We start from the raw sequence: 17,689 nt of genomic DNA, 5'->3' as shown, positions 1-17,689 counted from the left end.
GTGGGGAGGGGTCTTCGGCCGGCTGCGGCCGGCTAGCTAACACTAGAGGCTTCCAACCCCAAACGTCATCGCCCACGCAATCAAGCTTCCTGCACCTGTACATACATACAAGGGCTCATGGGAATGGGTCATCTGGTCATTTGGTTGATCTGCGGCGGCTTTCAACTTTTTTTTTTTTTTTTTTAAACCCCGGGTCAGCAGGCCATGTACAGCGAGCCCGGCCCCCTTTCAGGTGCTACCGCGTCGGCAGGTGGCCCGCCAAAAAGTCATCCCCAATCTGCGAAGTACAAACAACATTTTAAAAACACCACAGACGTGCATGCGAAAGCTCGGACAGAACTCCTCGGCCATCATCAACTGGATTCCCTGTCCTCAGAGCCACGCAGCGAACCTGACCCGAGGTTTCTCAGACCCCGGAGAGGAAACCAAGACGCGCGAGTCTAGACTAAAACCCGTCTTGGGGGCTGGATAACCCCCATCGGATTGACTGTGAGACACAATTTCTGTAAACGACACCAGAGTGACAGAAGTACAAGTGTTTTCTCAGTGCGCCTTTAAATAGAGGTCTCTTCTGCGGGGGTGGGGTGCGGGTGGGGGTGTCGGATGGGGGCGGGGGTGTCGGAGGGGTGTTGGACGGCGGTGGAGGTAGGGGTGGGGGTGGGGGCCGAGGCCGGGCTTCCCTGCGGAGAGCCTGGGAGGAGGGCACACTTCGTGCGGCCACCGCCGTCCCCGCTCCCTCCTCATGTGTTCGCGAGCGGGTCAAACACCTGCAGTACCGTCCTCTGGTCCTTGTCGCCGCCGGTCGCGCAGGCACCGACGTCCCCCCGCCCGCGCCCCGGCGGCAGCTCCTGGGCAGCGGGGGCGGGGGGTGCTCCTGGCGGGCCCCCGGTCCCCGAGTCCACCGGGTCGTTGCTCTGGGAAAGCCAGGCGTTCTTCGGCAGGCTCGGGTGGTGGAGAAGGCTCCAGAAGGGATCCCGACAGTCCCCAAGAAGGGAGGCCGTCTCGGCCAGGGGCTCCCTGGCGCCGTGGGTGTCGGGGCTTGCCACGGGGGAAGGGCCGAGGCCAGCGGGTGGAGGGGACAGGGGGCCGTCGTCGGGTGGGCGAGCTGGGGGCCGGTGGCCGCCGGGGATGCCGAGGGCGAGCGCCTGGAGGCCGTCGCTGCTCTGCAGCACCTGCAGGTGGAAGGCGGCGGGGGCGGACTTCTTCCTCCTTGGGGGCGCCCGGGGCGCGGGGGGCGGCTCCTCCCGCGGGGGCGGAGGGTCGGCCGCGGCGGGGACATCGTCCGGTGTGGGCGGCCCCCCGCTCAGCTTCCTCTCGGCGCCCTTCCCCGGCTGCAGCGATCTCGGTTTGGGCACGGGAGGGGCGGCTGCTAGAGGAGGGGTTTCGGGGCTCGTCTCTGGGGGCCCGATGGTAAAATGGACGGTCTGCAGCCCACACTGGTCTTCCGGTGACTCGGGCTGAGGAAAGGCAGGACAGAGAGGGTCAGTGGGTCAGCAGCCAGCACTGGGGGCGCGGGAGGCAGCACCCAGACAGGGTCCGCAGGGGGGCAGAGACGGGGCTCAGCGAACATTCTAGCAAATTCGAGATTTGAGAATGTCTGGGATGCAGAAGTGTGAGCAGGTACGAGAGAACGCAGCAGGGACACACTTCTGTCAAGTGCAGCAGGTCCAATGACAGAGAGCAAACCTGAACCTCAGGGCCGCACGGTCAATATTCTGAAACTAGTTTGTCCTTTGTTACCTGAGGAAATGGGGTTATGCTCTTCCTTTATGAAAAACCTGTGAAAACTATCTTCTCTGGGGCGCCAGCTTTGACAACTCAACGTGTACTACGCGAACTGCGCGAGGCCGGAGGAACTTATGTGAGGGCGTTAGGCTCATTGAAGGGCTAACAGATCCACTGGCTTCTTAAATCTTTGATATTTCACTACGGTAGAGGGCAAATTTCTCACAGGAACGTCGCTTCCTCTGTTCTGACTCAAAAGGATCTTAAAACAATGGCACGGGGCAAAAGGGAGCTTTTGCACCAAAGGAGCTGTTCTATCCTAAAGCATCACCATCTCCACATTCCCTCCGATCCTTGAGCAAACGAACCCCAGACACAATCCTTCCCCACCAGCCTCTGACTGTGAACTCCTGCTCCACGGCCTGGGAAAAGGACCCATTTCTGTCCCGGCTTTTAAAAGACAAGACAGAGCGGGCCCAGGGAAGAGGAAGAGGAAGGAGGTCTGCTTTGGAAGGAGGCAGGGCAGACGGACAGACACGAGGTGCAAACGCGGGGCAGACCACTGCGAGAACACGGAGCAAGCGCCAGAGCCTCATCACACACGTTGTACAGGTGGAAAAGCGGCAGCCACTGGGGCAGGGCCAGCCGGCGGATTACCGAGGGTCCCGTTACTAGAACACCGAGATCAAACGGAAGATCCAGATGTCTCTAGAGGTGCCAGTCTTTGGGCTGCCACTGTCCTGACAAACTCATGTCTCTGAAGCAGCAAGCAAGGCTGAGAAGCTTGAGAGCGAGAGCAAAACACAATCTGCAAGAAAAGTGGCAAGAGAAGTGTCCAGGCCCCGGTACCAGAGGCTGCGCAGAGTGCGTTCACCCTGCAAATCCACCGAGCGATGAACAAAAATCTGTACCCGTGCAACCACGTGCACATGACACGGACACACGCCATCCCACAGGGGCTGTATGGAGGCTCCAATAGAACATTCGGGAGGCCTGATACCTCCCGGCTGTTCCATCGCCGGGAGAGACTCCTGGTTTTTCTGCTCAGCGAGAACCAAGGACATGGCAGAGATGCGAAAGAGGAAGCGATGGCCACGCGGTGTCCCCACGGATGGGGCCGTGTCTGGGCCTCCTCTCCCCAGATACGGGAGCACCTCGGCAGCAAGAGGCTTTGCTCCGGCTTCTTACCTTCCCTGTCCTCCTCAAGGTTGGCTTCTTGATGGCAGGGACCCTGGGCGCAGGCCGCCGGGGCAGGAGTGGGGCCACCCCTGCTGAGGGCTCTGGTTTGGAAGGGCCTGGGTCCCTCAGGGCTGTGGCATTTAGGGCGTCTCCTGGGGCGCCTGAAACACACAGGTGTATGGACAGCTGAAGTGGGCAGGACAGGGAGATTCAATGCCTGATTTAATCTTCAGGCAGTCCACATCCTAGGAGTAATTTGCTAAGTCAACGTATTTCCTTTTTTTCTAAAGGCAAAAAAAATCTGAGTGCTGTCAGCACCAGCCAGCTGGGTTCAGCCCCCAGCTTTTCACGTTCACCTTCTCAACAAGGATGGTCTTCATAGGGGATCAGTGAGGCCCAGACATTATGTGCAACGTTTTATGGCCGTGTGCATTTCTCCGGGGAGGTAATCCAAAATGTCTCAAAATCTCAGCAGGGCTTCTGACCAAGCAAATGCTAGGCTGGGATACTGGGTAGATCTCAGACCTCAAACCTCTCCTAACCTCTACATTCGCAGAACACTTTTAACAAGTAGCTTTACTGAGATATAATTCACATGCCATGAAAGTCACTCTTTTTAAGGTTACGGTTCAGTGTTTTTTTTTTTTTTCAGTATATTCCCAGAGTTTTACAAAACGTCACCGCTCTCTGATTCTAGAACACCCTCATCACCACAAAAAAGGAACGCTATTCCTATTAGCAGTCACCCCTCCATTCCCTCCTCCCCCAAGCCATGGAAACTACTAGTAACTTTCTCTCTGTATAGATTTGCCTATTCTGGACACTTCCTATAAATGGAATCAGACAGGGGTGCCTGAGTGGCTCTGTCGTTTAAGCATCCGAATCTTGATCTATGCTCAGGTCCTAATTTCAGGGTTCTGAGACTGAGCCCCACAGTGGGCTCTTCACTGGGCATGGAGCCTGCTTAAGATTCTCTCTCTCCAGGGCACCTGGGTGGCTCAGTGGGTTAAGCCTCTGCCTTCAGCTCAGGTCATGATCTCAGGGTCCTGGGATCAAGTCCCGCATCCGGCTCTCTGCTCGTCAGGGAGACTGCTTCCTCCTCTCTCTCTCTCTCTCTGCTTGCCTTTCTGCCTACCTGTGATCTCCCTCTGTCAAATAAAATCTTAAAAAAAAAAAAAAAAGATTCTCTCTCTCCTCTCCCCACCCCGCTGATGTGCTCAAATAAATAAATAAATAAATAAACAAACGAAATCATGTAATAAATAACCTTTGGTGTTTACTTTCTTTTACTACGCGTAGTATGGTCAAGATTCACCTATGATAAAACATGTATATGAACACATTCTTTTTCATGGCTGAATAATATTCCATTCCATGGTTACACAACCTTTTATTCATTAATCAGTTGGTGGTCACATGGCTGGTTACATCCATACCATTGTATTATTATTTTTAATAAAAAAGAAACCATTCATGATACTGTTATCCTACAAGAGTGTTTCTCGACCTCTTAATTCATGTCCTCCTTCAATGTTACTTGGGATAAGTAACAAATAAGTCACATATCCTGTCTAAAAATAAGTTACATATCCTGTCTAAAAGCAAGTAGACAGCTGTGAAGGGCTCTTCAGAGTGCATGATCTCTCCTCTCCAAAAAAGATACTTGTACAAAATCAAAACCAAAAAAAAAACAAAAACCTCCCCAAAACCTCAAAAATATTCATACCAGCAATTTTGAATTCGATTATGAGTAATATTAACATGGGTTGAGAAGTAATAGCACCAAAAATTTAACAGGCAGCATAGTGGGGAAGCGGTCCCTGCCTGACAGTAAAGAATCTGTACTTGCTGGTGATTTCAAAAGGTTTTATGCCTGAAATAGGGATGGGTCCCAAATTGTCTCTTTTTTTGGAGCTGGCAGAATGAGTTAGTGCCTGGAGCATTATCCTTTTCTAAACTTCATTTTCATTTATTTCAATCTCTACCTTAACGTGCTTCTTAATAATCCTGGGGTTATTTCCATATTCTTGCTGAATTTTAAATGTATAATTTTAAGTGGACAATAACATTTGTAGTGGAATTTTATAAAATGTTGCTAAAAGGAGCTTCTAATTTAATACTGCCTCCGGCGGGGGAAAAATGTTATTTTCTCTTCTAGGCCCCCTTGAGTAGGAAGATGCATAGAAAAGACCAGAAGGAGAAGCCAGCAGAACACTCACCGCCCCTGGCTTCCAGGAGACATCGGATGGCTGCTTCTGCCTCCTGAGCGTTGGTAGTTTTGATCTGCTTGACGTTATAGGGTTTACTTATCCCCGTCCTGGCTTTGGGCTTCAGGACAGAATCAAGAAGAAAAGCATATGAACGGAAGTAGGAAAACAGGCTCGCCTGGTGCGCTCACCGCCTACTGATCAGTTTGCAGGGGTGGGGGGCACAGGGCTCCATCAGACCGGAGTTAAACACAAACTCCAATCGAGACCACATCCCTCCAGGCTCCTCCTCCAGGAAGTACTCTCATACAAAGAAGCGGAATGCAGTAATTCCGAGCTGACAAGCCTCTCCCAAACCAGGTGGTTACAGGTCTTTGCAATGTGGATAAACCACTATCTATTTCCAGGTCATACCGAGAAAGCATCATCAGAAGCCACTTTTCCCACAGCTCAGCATAGTTATTAAAACCCTTTCCACTCTCCTCTTGAGTGGTGCTTTTTCTACCTCTTCACCTTTCTCCCTCAACCTAAACCTCCGGGTAGCCACCGATGACCTGCCTTCACTACCATCAACCAGCCATTCCCCAGTCATTCCCGCCTCCTGCTGTCACACGTGACATCTGGTCCAGCCTCCCGGGACAGTTCACCCCCACCCAGCACCCTGGCTTCACCTCCCTCACCTCCATTCCACTGACTGCCACCTCCTGTCCTCCTGAGCAGCTCACGGCCATCCTCTAGAAATTTCCATCTCTAAAATCCCTCCTCACTCATTACTAGTCATTACTAGTGCTCCCCTACTGTGCCATACACCCCTCCTCTTCTTAGCTTCTTCCCTCAAAACAACTGATCTGAATTTGTCCTATTTTGCCCTCTACCGAGCCCTGCTCCATACACCAAGGTCAAAGGCAAGCCTTGGAAAGGAGAGAAGAGGAGTCTGGAAACTAACAGTTCCACCACACAGGGACACGTGGGATTTTTCATCAAATAAGATTTTCTCTCTAACACCCTGTACAACCACGCAGAAACCCGATAACACATCTGCTCCTGAGTTCTGGGTCTGGGAATGAGCTGGTGGTCAGGCAGAGGGTAAAGAGATGTAGGTCTCTGTGTTCACTGAGAAGAGGCAATCCCACAAGGTCTCAGGGGCTGAAGATGAACCACGGGGCAGGTCCCTCGGGTCTGAAATGATGGTCTGTTTCGCTTTGAGCCGAACACAGGGAAACTCACTGCCTGCTGGGGTGCTCCCGGCAGAAGTCTGGCCGTCTGCAAGATCGAGTACTGCCCGTGGGTGCCCGACGAGATGGACACGTCTGACGCCGACTTTTTCACCATTAAACCAGCTGTGAAAACCAAGGAGGTCAGAGTCTCAATCTCAGTGAGTTACGGCTGCTTTGAGGCCCATTCCCAGCCAGCTGAGAGCCAGGCCAACTGCGGACGCGCTTAGGGTCTGAGCCCGTGAGGGCAGGTGGGGACCAACAGGGTCGATGTTTTTGCTTTTGATTCTCAGTTTGTGCCTATTCTCTCGTTATTATTTGAGTGCAAGTTTTAATCTAACATCCTGGAGGGGGAGGAATTAAAAAATCTGATATAAAAGTCAATTTTAAAATATACTCCTATTATTCTGACCCCATTTTAAAAATGGTTTCTGGGCAAAATCTAAAAAATCCCAAAGCAGGAGAATAAATGATATGAAATGACATTTACAGTCATTGAGAAATCATATTTTATGATTTCTAACGTTTAGGGGCGTGTTGGTTTTGGCTCAGATTGTGATCTTAGGGTCATGAGATTGAGTCCTGCATTGGGCTCTGCGCTCAGTGCAGAGTCTGCTTGGGGCCCTCTCTTCCTCTCTCTCTTCCCCGACACTGGTATGAGCATGCTCTCTCTCTAAAAAGAAATAAAGGAATCTTGGGCGCCTGGGTGGCTCAGTGGGTTAACCCTCTGCCTTTGGCTCAGGTCACAATCTCAGGGTCCTCGGATTGAGCCCCGCATCGGGCTCTCTGCTCAGCAGGGAGCCTGCTTCCCCCTCTCTCTCTGCCTGACTCTCTGCGTACTTGCGATCTGTCAAATAAATGAATAAAATCTTTAAAAAATAAGTAAGTAAATAAAGGAATCTTAAAAAAAAAAAAAAAACATGTGAAGACACAGACATTAGATGAAAGACAAAGGACCAAACAATGGATACCAGTTTTGTAAAAAAATAAATAACCACGTGCAGATACTGATGTATTTAATTAGAAAAAGGCTAGAAATCTTGTGGTTAACAATTGCTATTTGTAGACAATCAAGTGAATTTAAAAAATTTTATTTTTTGTATTTACCTACTTTTATAAATTTCCACAATATAATATAAATTTTACTTTTTATTTATTGTTCTATTGTCTGAGTGTTAACTGAGAAAAGGAAAGAATATGCTTAAGAAGTCACGTGCTTCCAGCTTGCCACTGAGGACTATTGTGACATAAAGATGAACCCAATGAGAATGTAAAGCCTGAGGGAAAATCCGTGTGCCTGACTGCCACACTTTTGGGGTGCGGGGGGGGAAGTAAACAGTAGAGGTAAAACAGAAAGTACTCCAAAGCACGTCACCAGTATCTTTTCAGGTCATTAAGGGAAGCTTGAGGGGCCAAGGACAGCTGTGGAGGAGACAGGAAGAAGAGCGCTGTCCTTGGAGCTGGGCTGAGAAGGGCCCATCCTCAGGCCGCCGAATGCCAGGGACAGCAAGCGTGGGCCCACAGAAGCCAGGACGCCTGGGGTGTTGGATATAAGGGTTCACTGGAGCCCTGGGAAATGGGGAGGGGACAGCAGGTGCAGACAGAAGACTACTTCTGTGGGGCTGCAGAGGAAGGTGCTAGAAGGTCTTTGCTTGCTGGGCCCCCCCTCAATTTTCCATTCTCTACCATCTCCAACAGAAAGCCCAGAGCAAACCACGGCTACGGGAAGGCCAACAGCTGGGTAAAAAGAACCACATAGTTCGCCGTGAGAAGCACAACTATTTCTGGGATCGACCCAGAAAGGAGCCTGAGGAGGGGAAGATGCTGGGGACCCGGGCGAGGCAGCAGCGACTCAGAGGCAGGTGCTGAGTAGCGGGAAAGGAGTGGTTATTCCCAGCAGGCACGGTGGCAAGCCGAAAGCAACAGAGTCTTACTTGGAGGGGGGGGTCTCTGCGGTGGGTGAGGCGGCCGAGGCCGAGTGGGCACCGACAGAGACCTGCTTGGAGAACGGTGCCGGAAATCTCCACCTGCTTCCAGCTCCTGCTTTACTGCCACCAGCTCAGCGTCATCTGGAGGACACGGCGGAACGCGAGTGAGGCGTGAGGCAGGGCTCAGACCTGTGTCTGCGCAGAACCGACTGTGCAGGAGGGTCCCCCTCCCTCCCGCAGAGCAGGGTCCCCCCTCTCTGCCTCTGCTGACATGGGAGGGCAGGGCGGCACCCAGTGCCTGCTTGGAACAGGAGATGAACTGTAGACAAGGCTTTCTGTCCAGACATGAGAGACATGGAGATGTGTCCAAGCGTAAGGTTAGGGTTATTTCCTTCTGAAATAACGAACGAGACCACAGAGAGAAGAGGAGACAGTTGGAAGACCAGAGCCCCTCGGTTTGAATTCCTCACTCTAACACAGACAGCTGCTTTGGAGGCTGAGAACAGTCTCTGCCTCTGCCCCTGCCATCCCGTGGCAAGCTCCTGGAATGGGGGGGTCCCTGCTCACCCATCAAGCCCCAAGTACCGTCACCCATTGCCAGCTACTGCACAGATGATCGACCTCCTGCCTTGTCCTGCAAATACCTTCTAAGGCTAGGAGGCGCGTGAGGAGGTGACTGCTCTAATTTTTATTATACATTTATGACATGTAAGTTCAGGAACACGGCAGGTCTCCTCTCCCACACTACAATGTAGCCCGATGCATTTTATTTTCACTCAGACACTCCACCCCTCACATTTCCATCAGCTCAAACCCATGTATTTCTGAGGTTGGAGCCGGGAAGAGGCAGGGCTTCTCCTTCTAATGGGAAGCGTCGAGGACATGCCTTCACGTCCGCCAGGTGGCAAGGTCACCCACATAGCCCCGTGCTCTCCTAATTTTTCATTCCAAGAGGACTTGGTGCCCATATGTGCCTTCCCCTCAAGGAGCTTCCTGAACGATGGCCACTCCTGCAGAAAAGGACCTCCGGCTGTCTGAAGGGCATCCCTTCGGCCCCTTCTATTCGGGCAGGAGCCCTCTGGATGTGCAGGGCACAGGATCACCTGGGTTGGGCGGATGTCCCCAAACCCAGCCATGCATCTCAGTCACCTGGGGAGCTTCATGAGATACCAGATTTCCAGGGTCCCAGCCCCACCCCCCGCCAAACCCACATCTCCATGACGGGGCTCTGCGAGTGTACCTTTAAGAGGTCCCTATGGCTCAGTGCAGCCAGGCTCCTAACCACCTTTGGGACCATGGCACAAAGGGACTTGGGGTATCTGCGCCTCTCCTGGCAAATTACCTTCCCTGGGAAGCCTCTCAATTCACTTTCAGCCTATTCTGTAGTCTCAGCTGCAGCTCATGGCAACTTTCCGAACCTACTAGACAGAGCTTTCCTCCAATAGGGGAGGCACCGTGAGCGGCAGCGGGAAGGCTCTCGTGGCCGTGGCAGAGTCTGGGGCTGGAGCACAGACAGCCCTCCTTTCCAGCCCGGGAAAGGCCAGCGGGCTTTACAACTTATTCCAAAGGGCCGTTACACTATGTAACCTAGGGCTTTGCAGTTTAATCTGCAGGACTTTCCGAACCTCTTTGCTTAAGTCTCAAATGATAGAATGATACTAATGTATCATATTACTGTGTAATAACATGTTACAGGAACGTAACAAGACCCCAGCACTCAGGACATAGATGCTGGACGCCAGAGGGTATGGTAAAGTGAAATACATCAGATGTAGAAAGACAAGCATGATTTCACTTACCTGTGGAATCTAAAAAAATAAAACAAACAACAGCCAAGAACAAAAACAAAAACAAAACCCAAACCCAGAACCCAGAAAGAGACTCATACCTACAGAGGATTGGTGGTGCACTAGGGGGTGAGATGCGGGTAGGTGAAGGGGATTAAGAGACACAAACTTCCAATTTAAAATAAGTCAGTTACAGGGGTAAAAAGTATAGCATAGAGAATACAGTCAGTAACACTGTTTCAATATTATATGGGGACAGATGGTAACCGCACACAGTGTAATGTACAGAATTACTGGTTCACTAAGTTGTACACCTGAAACCAATATAACGTGGCATGTCAATTATATTTCAATAAAAAAATAATTATGTCTCTTATGGGATTGAAACAAATATCCGTGGGGAGGAAAAACGGAATTACAAATGTAAAGCCAGTTCAGGGCTGTGGCCATTTAAACATCTGGAGGAAACAGGAATTACCATGGGTCTGGTGTGCTATAGCGATACCAGCAGTTAAAAAAAAAAAAAAAAAAGTAAATAAAAAGCACTGGAGAAAGTCAATGTGGTGGTAGCTGGACACGGGCCCAGAGCCCGGTTTCCACCCACTTGCTAGGACTTGTGGTTTCAGCCCTGGCGTGGGCTGTGAGCACATAATTGTGGCCTCGTGCAAAGCCCTGGCACTGAGAGAGAGAGCGGATTCGATGCCCGAGGCTCTTTAGAAAAGGGAGGGGCCAAGCTACCTTTGTAGGTCGGGTGCTGCTTCTTTTTGTTGAGCGCAGGTGACTTGCTGGCAGGTACCGCGGCTGTGGGGCTGGGGGCTTCAGAGAGGCTGTCCCCGCCCATCTCCCCGTCCGAGACCACAGGCTGACTTAGCTCATCCACCAAATAGTCTTCGTCATCTTCGAGGATATCCCCTTGGGGAGGAAATGTCACAGCGCACAATGAGGGCAAATGGCACGGGGTCTGTCACCATCTGGGCTTGCTGCTCGGCGTCAGGAGGCCTGCGGCCCAGCTTCCGGCAGCCCGGGGGCACCCACGTGTCAATTGGTAGAGAACCCCAGTTCCATTCAGGCCTGAGACATGGAGTGAGCCCACAGCCCAGACAGCCTCAAAGCCACTGTCCTCACTGTCATTTCAGACGGCTCCAGGGCTTACTGACCGCTTCAGGCATCTGCCCCAGACGTGCACAGCGCCCAGCTTCGCTCGTGGCATACAGTGCGTGTGCCCCAAGGACCCTCTGTCACCTTTAGGTGTGAGAAGGGGTCTTGAAAATCTCACGCTGGTTGTGGGAACTTCTTGCCTGCTGGCCTCGCCACAATGACCGAGAGGTCCTTGCAGAGGTACTCACCCTCTGACTCGTAGTCCAGAGTCGTAAAGTCGAAGTTTTCCTCCAGCAAACAGGAATTGGCAGTGGGAGACGTGGAGACCACGCTAGCCCGTTTTCGGATGATCTCCTCTTGCAAACCTTTCAGCCAGTCCTTGGTCTTTGGTCTGATCTTCACGGCTCTGCCTTTCACCTGCGAGGACAGAGTGGCCATCTGAGAAGGGAGTACAGACCTTAGAACCACCTCCTCTGCTCTCCAAGGGCGTCCAGCTCAAACTCATGCATCAGGAGTAGGCCAATCTTCCCGTTTTGCCAAGAAAAGTGGAGGGCCCAGACCTCAGGCAAGATCAGCAGAGCTCACGTTCGGTCTCACTCAAAGTTGAATCATCATCCCCAGCTTTTCATCCCAGGTGAACGTAAAACCAGGATAGTATTAAAATGGAAACCACCTGTACACTGCAGATTCCAAAATACACCGTCTAATGAGAAGAATAGCAAATGCCCTCCCACGTGCAAGGGTGAGCCGCGACAGACCTAGTGATTCAGGGGGATCTACCCTCTAACATTTGCTCTTCCTTCCAGATTCTGCAAGTGGCTAGGGTTGGACATTAGGGACCTCAACGAGGAGACCAGGAACAGACACCAGAAGGAAGGGTGCTAGTTAGCTCCTGCCCTCATGTGGTGCCCAAGAAAACTCTGGGGAGTTAAGCAGCCCCCGTGCCATGGGGGACCGAGCATGACTCACCTTCATACCATCTACATCCAGGACGCTGAGAGCTGAGTGACTGTCTGCAAAAGTTACCAGCATCTGCCCTTGGTTGATCCTGGAATAAATGAGATGCGCCAAGTCAATGCCAAGAACGATCGGCAGCTCTCGTGGTTCTGGCTGGTGATATACCTAAGAGGCACACGGGACCCACCCCAGCCAGGCGCGAGTACCTGACAAGAACGATGGTCCCATAATTGCCCAGGGTCTGCATGAGCTCTGTGCGCACATCTTCAGGAAACTCGTTTTTCTCCTCTAAGGTCGATGACTGAAGGTTGACTACGACAGTGGCATCCAGGGGGCCCTGGAAAGAGGACACTTCCCGGAACACCATCTCCCGAGCACCCAGATCAACTTCTTGAACTTCCACCTCCACGACTGCCAGCACGGGTCTGCGTTAGACAGGGAGGGAAGACAGGTGATGGGTGACGGGGCCGAGGAGGGCCCAATCCCCAGAGATCCGCTGTCGAGAGTGAACATCCACGGCTCGTGGGTGTGGCCCCAGCCCGGCACCGAGCCTGGCTGTCCTGTCCTAGGCTTTCCGACTCTATCTTTGGCCAACCTTAGCATTGCCTTGGCATTCTTGCCTAAGGATGATTTGGAGAAAACAGCACTGGCTCTTAACTGAGATTTTTCTACGTGGTATTACTCAGTACTGCCAAGGATGGAGAGAGGTGGGAATTCCCCCTTTGCTAAGGGTTCAAGTTTTTGGAGGGCTATTTGGCAATTGCTGTTAAGAATCTCAATAATGTTCATCTCTTTCAACCTACTAATTTTAATTCTAGGCCTTTGTTCTAAGAAAGTGATCAGAGAGGCATACAAAGATTTGTAGGCAAGGATGATCGTTACAGCACTGTTGATGGAAGGGGAGAGGGGAAACAGTTAACTGTCCCATAATAGGGAAACGGTTATGATGCAGCCATATGATAATATATATATATATTTTAAAGATTTTATTTATTTATTTGACGGGGAGAGAGAGAGAGAGATCACAAGTAGGGAGAGAGAGAGGAGGAAGCAGGCTCCCCGCCGAGCAGAGAGCCCGATGCGGGCCTCGATCCCAGGACCCTGAGATCATGACCCGGGCCAAAGGCAGAGGCTTAACCCACTGAGCCACCCAGGTGCCCCATATGATAGTATTTTATACAACCAATAAGAATAATGTCAGAGAAGCCAAGTTGACATACCCAGGAAAATAGATCAGCAAGAAATAATGCAGTCATTGTTTATTGCCATTGTGATCCAGGGGTGGGTTTACTCCCTTTGTAAAAATTTAGGAAATCCTCTATTATGAAGATTACATAATTTTTTTAAAGATTTTTATTTGTCAGATTGAGAGAGAGAGGGAGCGCACAAGCAGAGCGAGAAGCAGTCAGAGAGAGAAACAGGATCTTTGCTGAGAAAGGAGCCCGACCCGGGACTTGATCCCAGAGCCCCTGGGATCATCACAGGCAAAGGCAGACGCCCAACCATCTGAGCCACCCGGGTGCCCCAATTATGTAATGTTCTTGAAGACATTTTACAGTACAGTGTTAAGAGGAAACAAAACAGAAGAGACAATAGTAGATCGTAGGCGGTACCCCTGAAAACCAGGGACATGGCAAAAATGAGGAGATGTGAATGATAATCAGTGTGCTTCTCACACATTTATGTTGCAATTGTTAGATTTTTGGTTTTGGGGGCTTTTGGGGGGTGCATCTAGAAGAAAAAAGAAGATGGGGAAAATCTGATGCTGGGATACACACTAAGTGAGAGGCAGAAAACCTCTTCCCACGAGTCGCACGTGCAGATGGGAAGCGCGGTGGCTGAGGAAGCAGGTGCAGGTGCCCGCGGGCTGCGCCCCCAGCAGGAATGCAAATGGGCTACCGAGAAGTGGGACGACTGTGCGAATCTGCAGAAGATGAGGCTGGCAGGGAAAAGCCAGTCCCCCTCATTTTGATCTCATTTATGCTTAGGATGATGAAATTATGGAAAGGGAGAGAAAGAGCAGTGGCGGACAGGGGTTAGGGAGCAGAGGGCTGTGGAAAGACGCCAGGAGGCACCCTGTGGTGAAGGAAATGTTCTGTATCTTGACAGTGACTTTGTTGCTACAGAGTGACAGGACCTCCTCACCGTGGGGCCTGGGGAAAGCGTATGCACACTCCCCGTATTATTCCTTACAACAGCCCGCCAGTCTAGAATTACCTCAACATAAAACGTTTTTTAACTTAAAAATATAAATGCAGGGGCGCCTGGGTGGCTCAGTGGGTTAAAGCCTCTGCCTTCAGCTTGGGTTATGAACCCAGGGTCCTGGGATCGAGCCCTACATCAGGGAGCCTGCTTCCCTTCTTCCTCTCTCTCTGCCTGCCTCTCTACTTGTGATCGCTGTCAAATAAATTTTAAAAAGTCTTAAAAAAAATAAAATAAATGCAGCAAGGCAACATGGTAAATCTGCAAGATATAATCCTAATGGTCTCTATGCGTGTGTGTGTGTGTTAAAAGGTGTCGGCACTGGGCACACACCACACACAGGCTAACATTTTGGTGTAAAAGCTTCTAACGTGTGTGGAAAATGCAGAAGACACCTAACAGACCATTACAGACACTGTCTCAGAGGAACTACGGAGGGTTTGTTTGCGCCCGTATGTTTCCCCTAACGGCCAATAACTGAGGGCTCTGCTTTTGTCATCAGAAAGATCCGCAAATGAAGACGCTCTTCAAACCAGCTCCTGGTGTACCAGCTGAGCAAAGGCGACTCCGTCCTTCTGGCTGCTCAGGCCCAGCTCTGGAAGCCTCCTCAAATCCTTCCTCTCTCTCAATCTCTCTCTCTCTCTCTCTCTCTCTCTCTCTCACACACACACACACACACACATGCATGCGACACACTATCCAACCCTTAGGCAATTCTGTGGGCTCCACTTTCAAAGTCTATCCAGAACCCAACCATGTCTCGCCATGGGGACCCGTGACCACCTGGTCCAAGGCTGTCACTGTTCTTCCCTTGCTTACTGTGCCAGCTTCTTCCTTGGACCCACTGCACTCTCTTTGGCTGACTCTGTCAACACATCGTCAGATGAGGCCACTCCTCAGCCCGAGGAAAACCCGAACCCCACGTTCTTGGGCCCACAGGCTTCCACACGGCCTGCGCTGCTCCTCAGCTTCTAGGACTTCCTCTACTCTTCCCATTCCCCCTCGATTCTCTGGATCCCTGAAGGTTCACTGCCTTGGTCCTCACCCTGGAATGCTCTCTCCCTGACACCGCTATGGCTCACACTCTCTCTTCTTTCAGGTCTGGCCTCCATGGTTATCCTATCTGAAAGGCCTTCCTTGAACGCCAACCCTTTTTCTGAGTCTTATCATTACCATTTTTCCTTTCACATTTGTTTACTGTCTGTCCTCACTAGACAACTTCCCGGGAATGTGGTCTTGTCTGTTTTGTTCTCTGTCAATCCTCAGTGCCAGGAACAGGGCCTAGTATACAAGGTCTTTCAGGGAAAGGTTAAAGGAGTTGCTTCTAAAGACACTCACTGAACTAGCAAACCTAAAGTTCTCTGTACAAAGTCCCATAACCAGAGATTCCCCAAGGTTTGTTTCTAGGGGTGTATTTGCAACAACAGGTTTCTTAAGAATTTAGAGTATCTAAAGATTTCAACCTACTGGCTGACCAGCTCTTTACCACCAAATCTCTCTTAATTTTTTTCCTTGTAGAAGTTGAAAACGACAGGCTAGTTTTGGTAGCAGCCATGGGAAGAGCAAATCCTTCCAATTTACACCCTCAGATGCCATCCTCTGTCTCTTTCAAGATACTCCACGAGACTAATCGCCCTCCATGGCCGGTCCCAGCACACATCGAGCTGACAGATCCAGCTGCTGTGTTCCGTCCATAATGCAAGACAGGCAGGCCAAACCGACAGCTCAGAGCATTAAAGAACTCATATCCAACACTTAAAAACCCTTTGGCATTTGCAATGATAAAATATTAGAGAAAAAAAATTAAAAATTTTTTTTAAAAATTAGAAAAAAAATATTAGAAAAAAAATCAGAAAAAAAATTACTAGCAGGTGAATGGGTACATTCCATGGATATATTCAGTAGAATACTGGACAGCAATTACGAGGGAATGAGCCAGGTCTATAATAACAATGTGACTGTGTCTCAAAGACATTAAGTGACCAAAAAAAAAAAAAAAAAGCAAGTTGTGCAGTGACATCATTTATGGGAATTTCAATGACAAAATAGGCTGCACCTTTGCAATTTTTATCCCTGAGGTCATTTATAATGTGAGCAATTGCCATGCTAACACGGATTAAATCTTGGTGGTGCGGACACAGCTATTGGTCACCCTCTTCTTCGTTCTTTGATATCTTTCACACGCGTGCACACACGCATTCCGCGGGGGACAGCGTGTCCGTTCACTTCAGGGAACAGCAGACGCCGCTTTCCGCAGCCCAGGACAACGTGCCGCGGCAACAAGGACCGTACCTGTGATCAGACGCTTGGAGCTCGGCTCGGCCGTAATACTTGAGGGCACCAGGAGACCAGGAATGTCTGACGGTGCTGTCAGCATCTACGTCGTTGTCTAGAAGGTTGAGTTCTCCAGCTGCTCGCAGAGGTTCCAATCAAGAGACCCACACACAACACAAAACGGTATCAACATACGAGAATGCCGACAGAGGAAGCTTGCGCCAGGGATCTACCGCATGGACACGCCTGTCTCAGACCCGTTTGCTCTAACCCGAGCTGGCTTGGGCAGGGATGGGGAGGGAGGGAGGTCAGGGTTGGGGAGAGGGGGTCTAGGGTACAGAATGTCTGTAGATGATCCAGTGCTGCTACGTCCTTCCCAGGGGACAACCCGAGTGGGTATGCAGACGTAGCTGTGGGGTTCCCCTCCCAGGGGCTATAGGAACACAGGAAGTCTGCAGCCCTGTATGTAGGCAAAGCCAAGGCCAAGGACATCACGGTATGCCTGCCTCTCGATGCCTGGACGACATCCACAGACGTCCAGAGACTGATCTGAATGACGGGATTCCCTGGCTTTGAAATCTCTGCGCCCATCTTGCCCGAAAAGCAGAGCTGTTTGACCTCCTGGTGCCCTAAGCCACCACCCTTCCTGGTGGGCCGTTGCTAGCAATTCAAGACATCCTTGACAACCGATTGAGAGAAAACGCTCCTTTCCTGCGTCTGGCTCACGTTCAATGCAGAGCTGGAGCCTGAAGCAGGCCAGCGTTTGGCTGAATGAAATGTGAGGGATGATGCGCACGTGTGTAAGAGGGACAGTCGCTGGAGGGGAAGAGCCGAGGCTTCTCTCCTTGCTGTCCACCCAGAACAGAAGGCAGACGGCGCGGGGTGTGTGTGTCAGGTGGGGGGAAGGGGACAGCCATGATGCAGGGATGGGGAGAGCCAGGGGGTTCCCCAAAACACAACTCCCAAAGTTTAGGGGTTCCCAACAGAATGAGTTTCCTATAGTTCTGGGTCAAGACAGTTGTCATTTATACAGCAAAGCGTGCCGCGCTGAGTGAATGTGACCAACTTCCCCTCTGCACTTTCGAGCGCGCAGCCTCAACCACCTCCAAACGCACGCA

General features: G+C 51.0%; 1 protein-coding gene across 2 annotated transcripts in view; it reads right to left on the bottom strand.

The window, feature by feature from the left end:
- Positions 1-717: 717 nt before the first annotated feature.
- Positions 718-17,689, bottom strand: part of SYNJ2 (synaptojanin 2) — a 94,738-nt gene continuing 77,766 nt past the window's right edge. Inside the window, exons 18-28 of one of the 2 annotated variants that reach the window (XM_032836444.1) lie at positions 16,590-16,707; positions 12,302-12,520; positions 12,108-12,186; positions 11,387-11,555; positions 10,779-10,952; positions 8,260-8,394; positions 6,339-6,451; positions 5,124-5,232; positions 2,914-3,065; positions 2,383-2,533; positions 1,360-1,457 (exon numbers count right to left, since the gene is read on the bottom strand). In XM_032836444.1, coding sequence (XP_032692335.1) covers positions 2,411-2,533; positions 2,914-3,065; positions 5,124-5,232; positions 6,339-6,451; positions 8,260-8,394; positions 10,779-10,952; positions 11,387-11,555; positions 12,108-12,186; positions 12,302-12,520; positions 16,590-16,707 — 1,391 coding nt within the window. In that variant the 3' untranslated portion in view covers positions 1,360-1,457; positions 2,383-2,410. Of the gene's footprint in view, positions 1,458-2,382; positions 2,534-2,913; positions 3,066-5,123; positions 5,233-6,338; positions 6,452-8,259; positions 8,395-10,778; positions 10,953-11,386; positions 11,556-12,107; positions 12,187-12,301; positions 12,521-16,589; positions 16,708-17,689 lie in introns of both variants that reach the window. The other variant, XM_032836443.1, reaches the window with a different exon arrangement.

This window comes from Lontra canadensis, unplaced genomic scaffold, assembly GCF_010015895.1.
Source record: "Lontra canadensis isolate GAN:19392208 unplaced genomic scaffold, GSC_riverotter_1.0 scaffold92, whole genome shotgun sequence".
NCBI classification, from domain to species: domain Eukaryota; kingdom Metazoa; phylum Chordata; class Mammalia; order Carnivora; family Mustelidae; genus Lontra; species Lontra canadensis.
The sequence above is the reverse complement of the archived record's forward strand: the minus strand, read 5'-3'. Positions and strand labels throughout refer to the sequence as shown.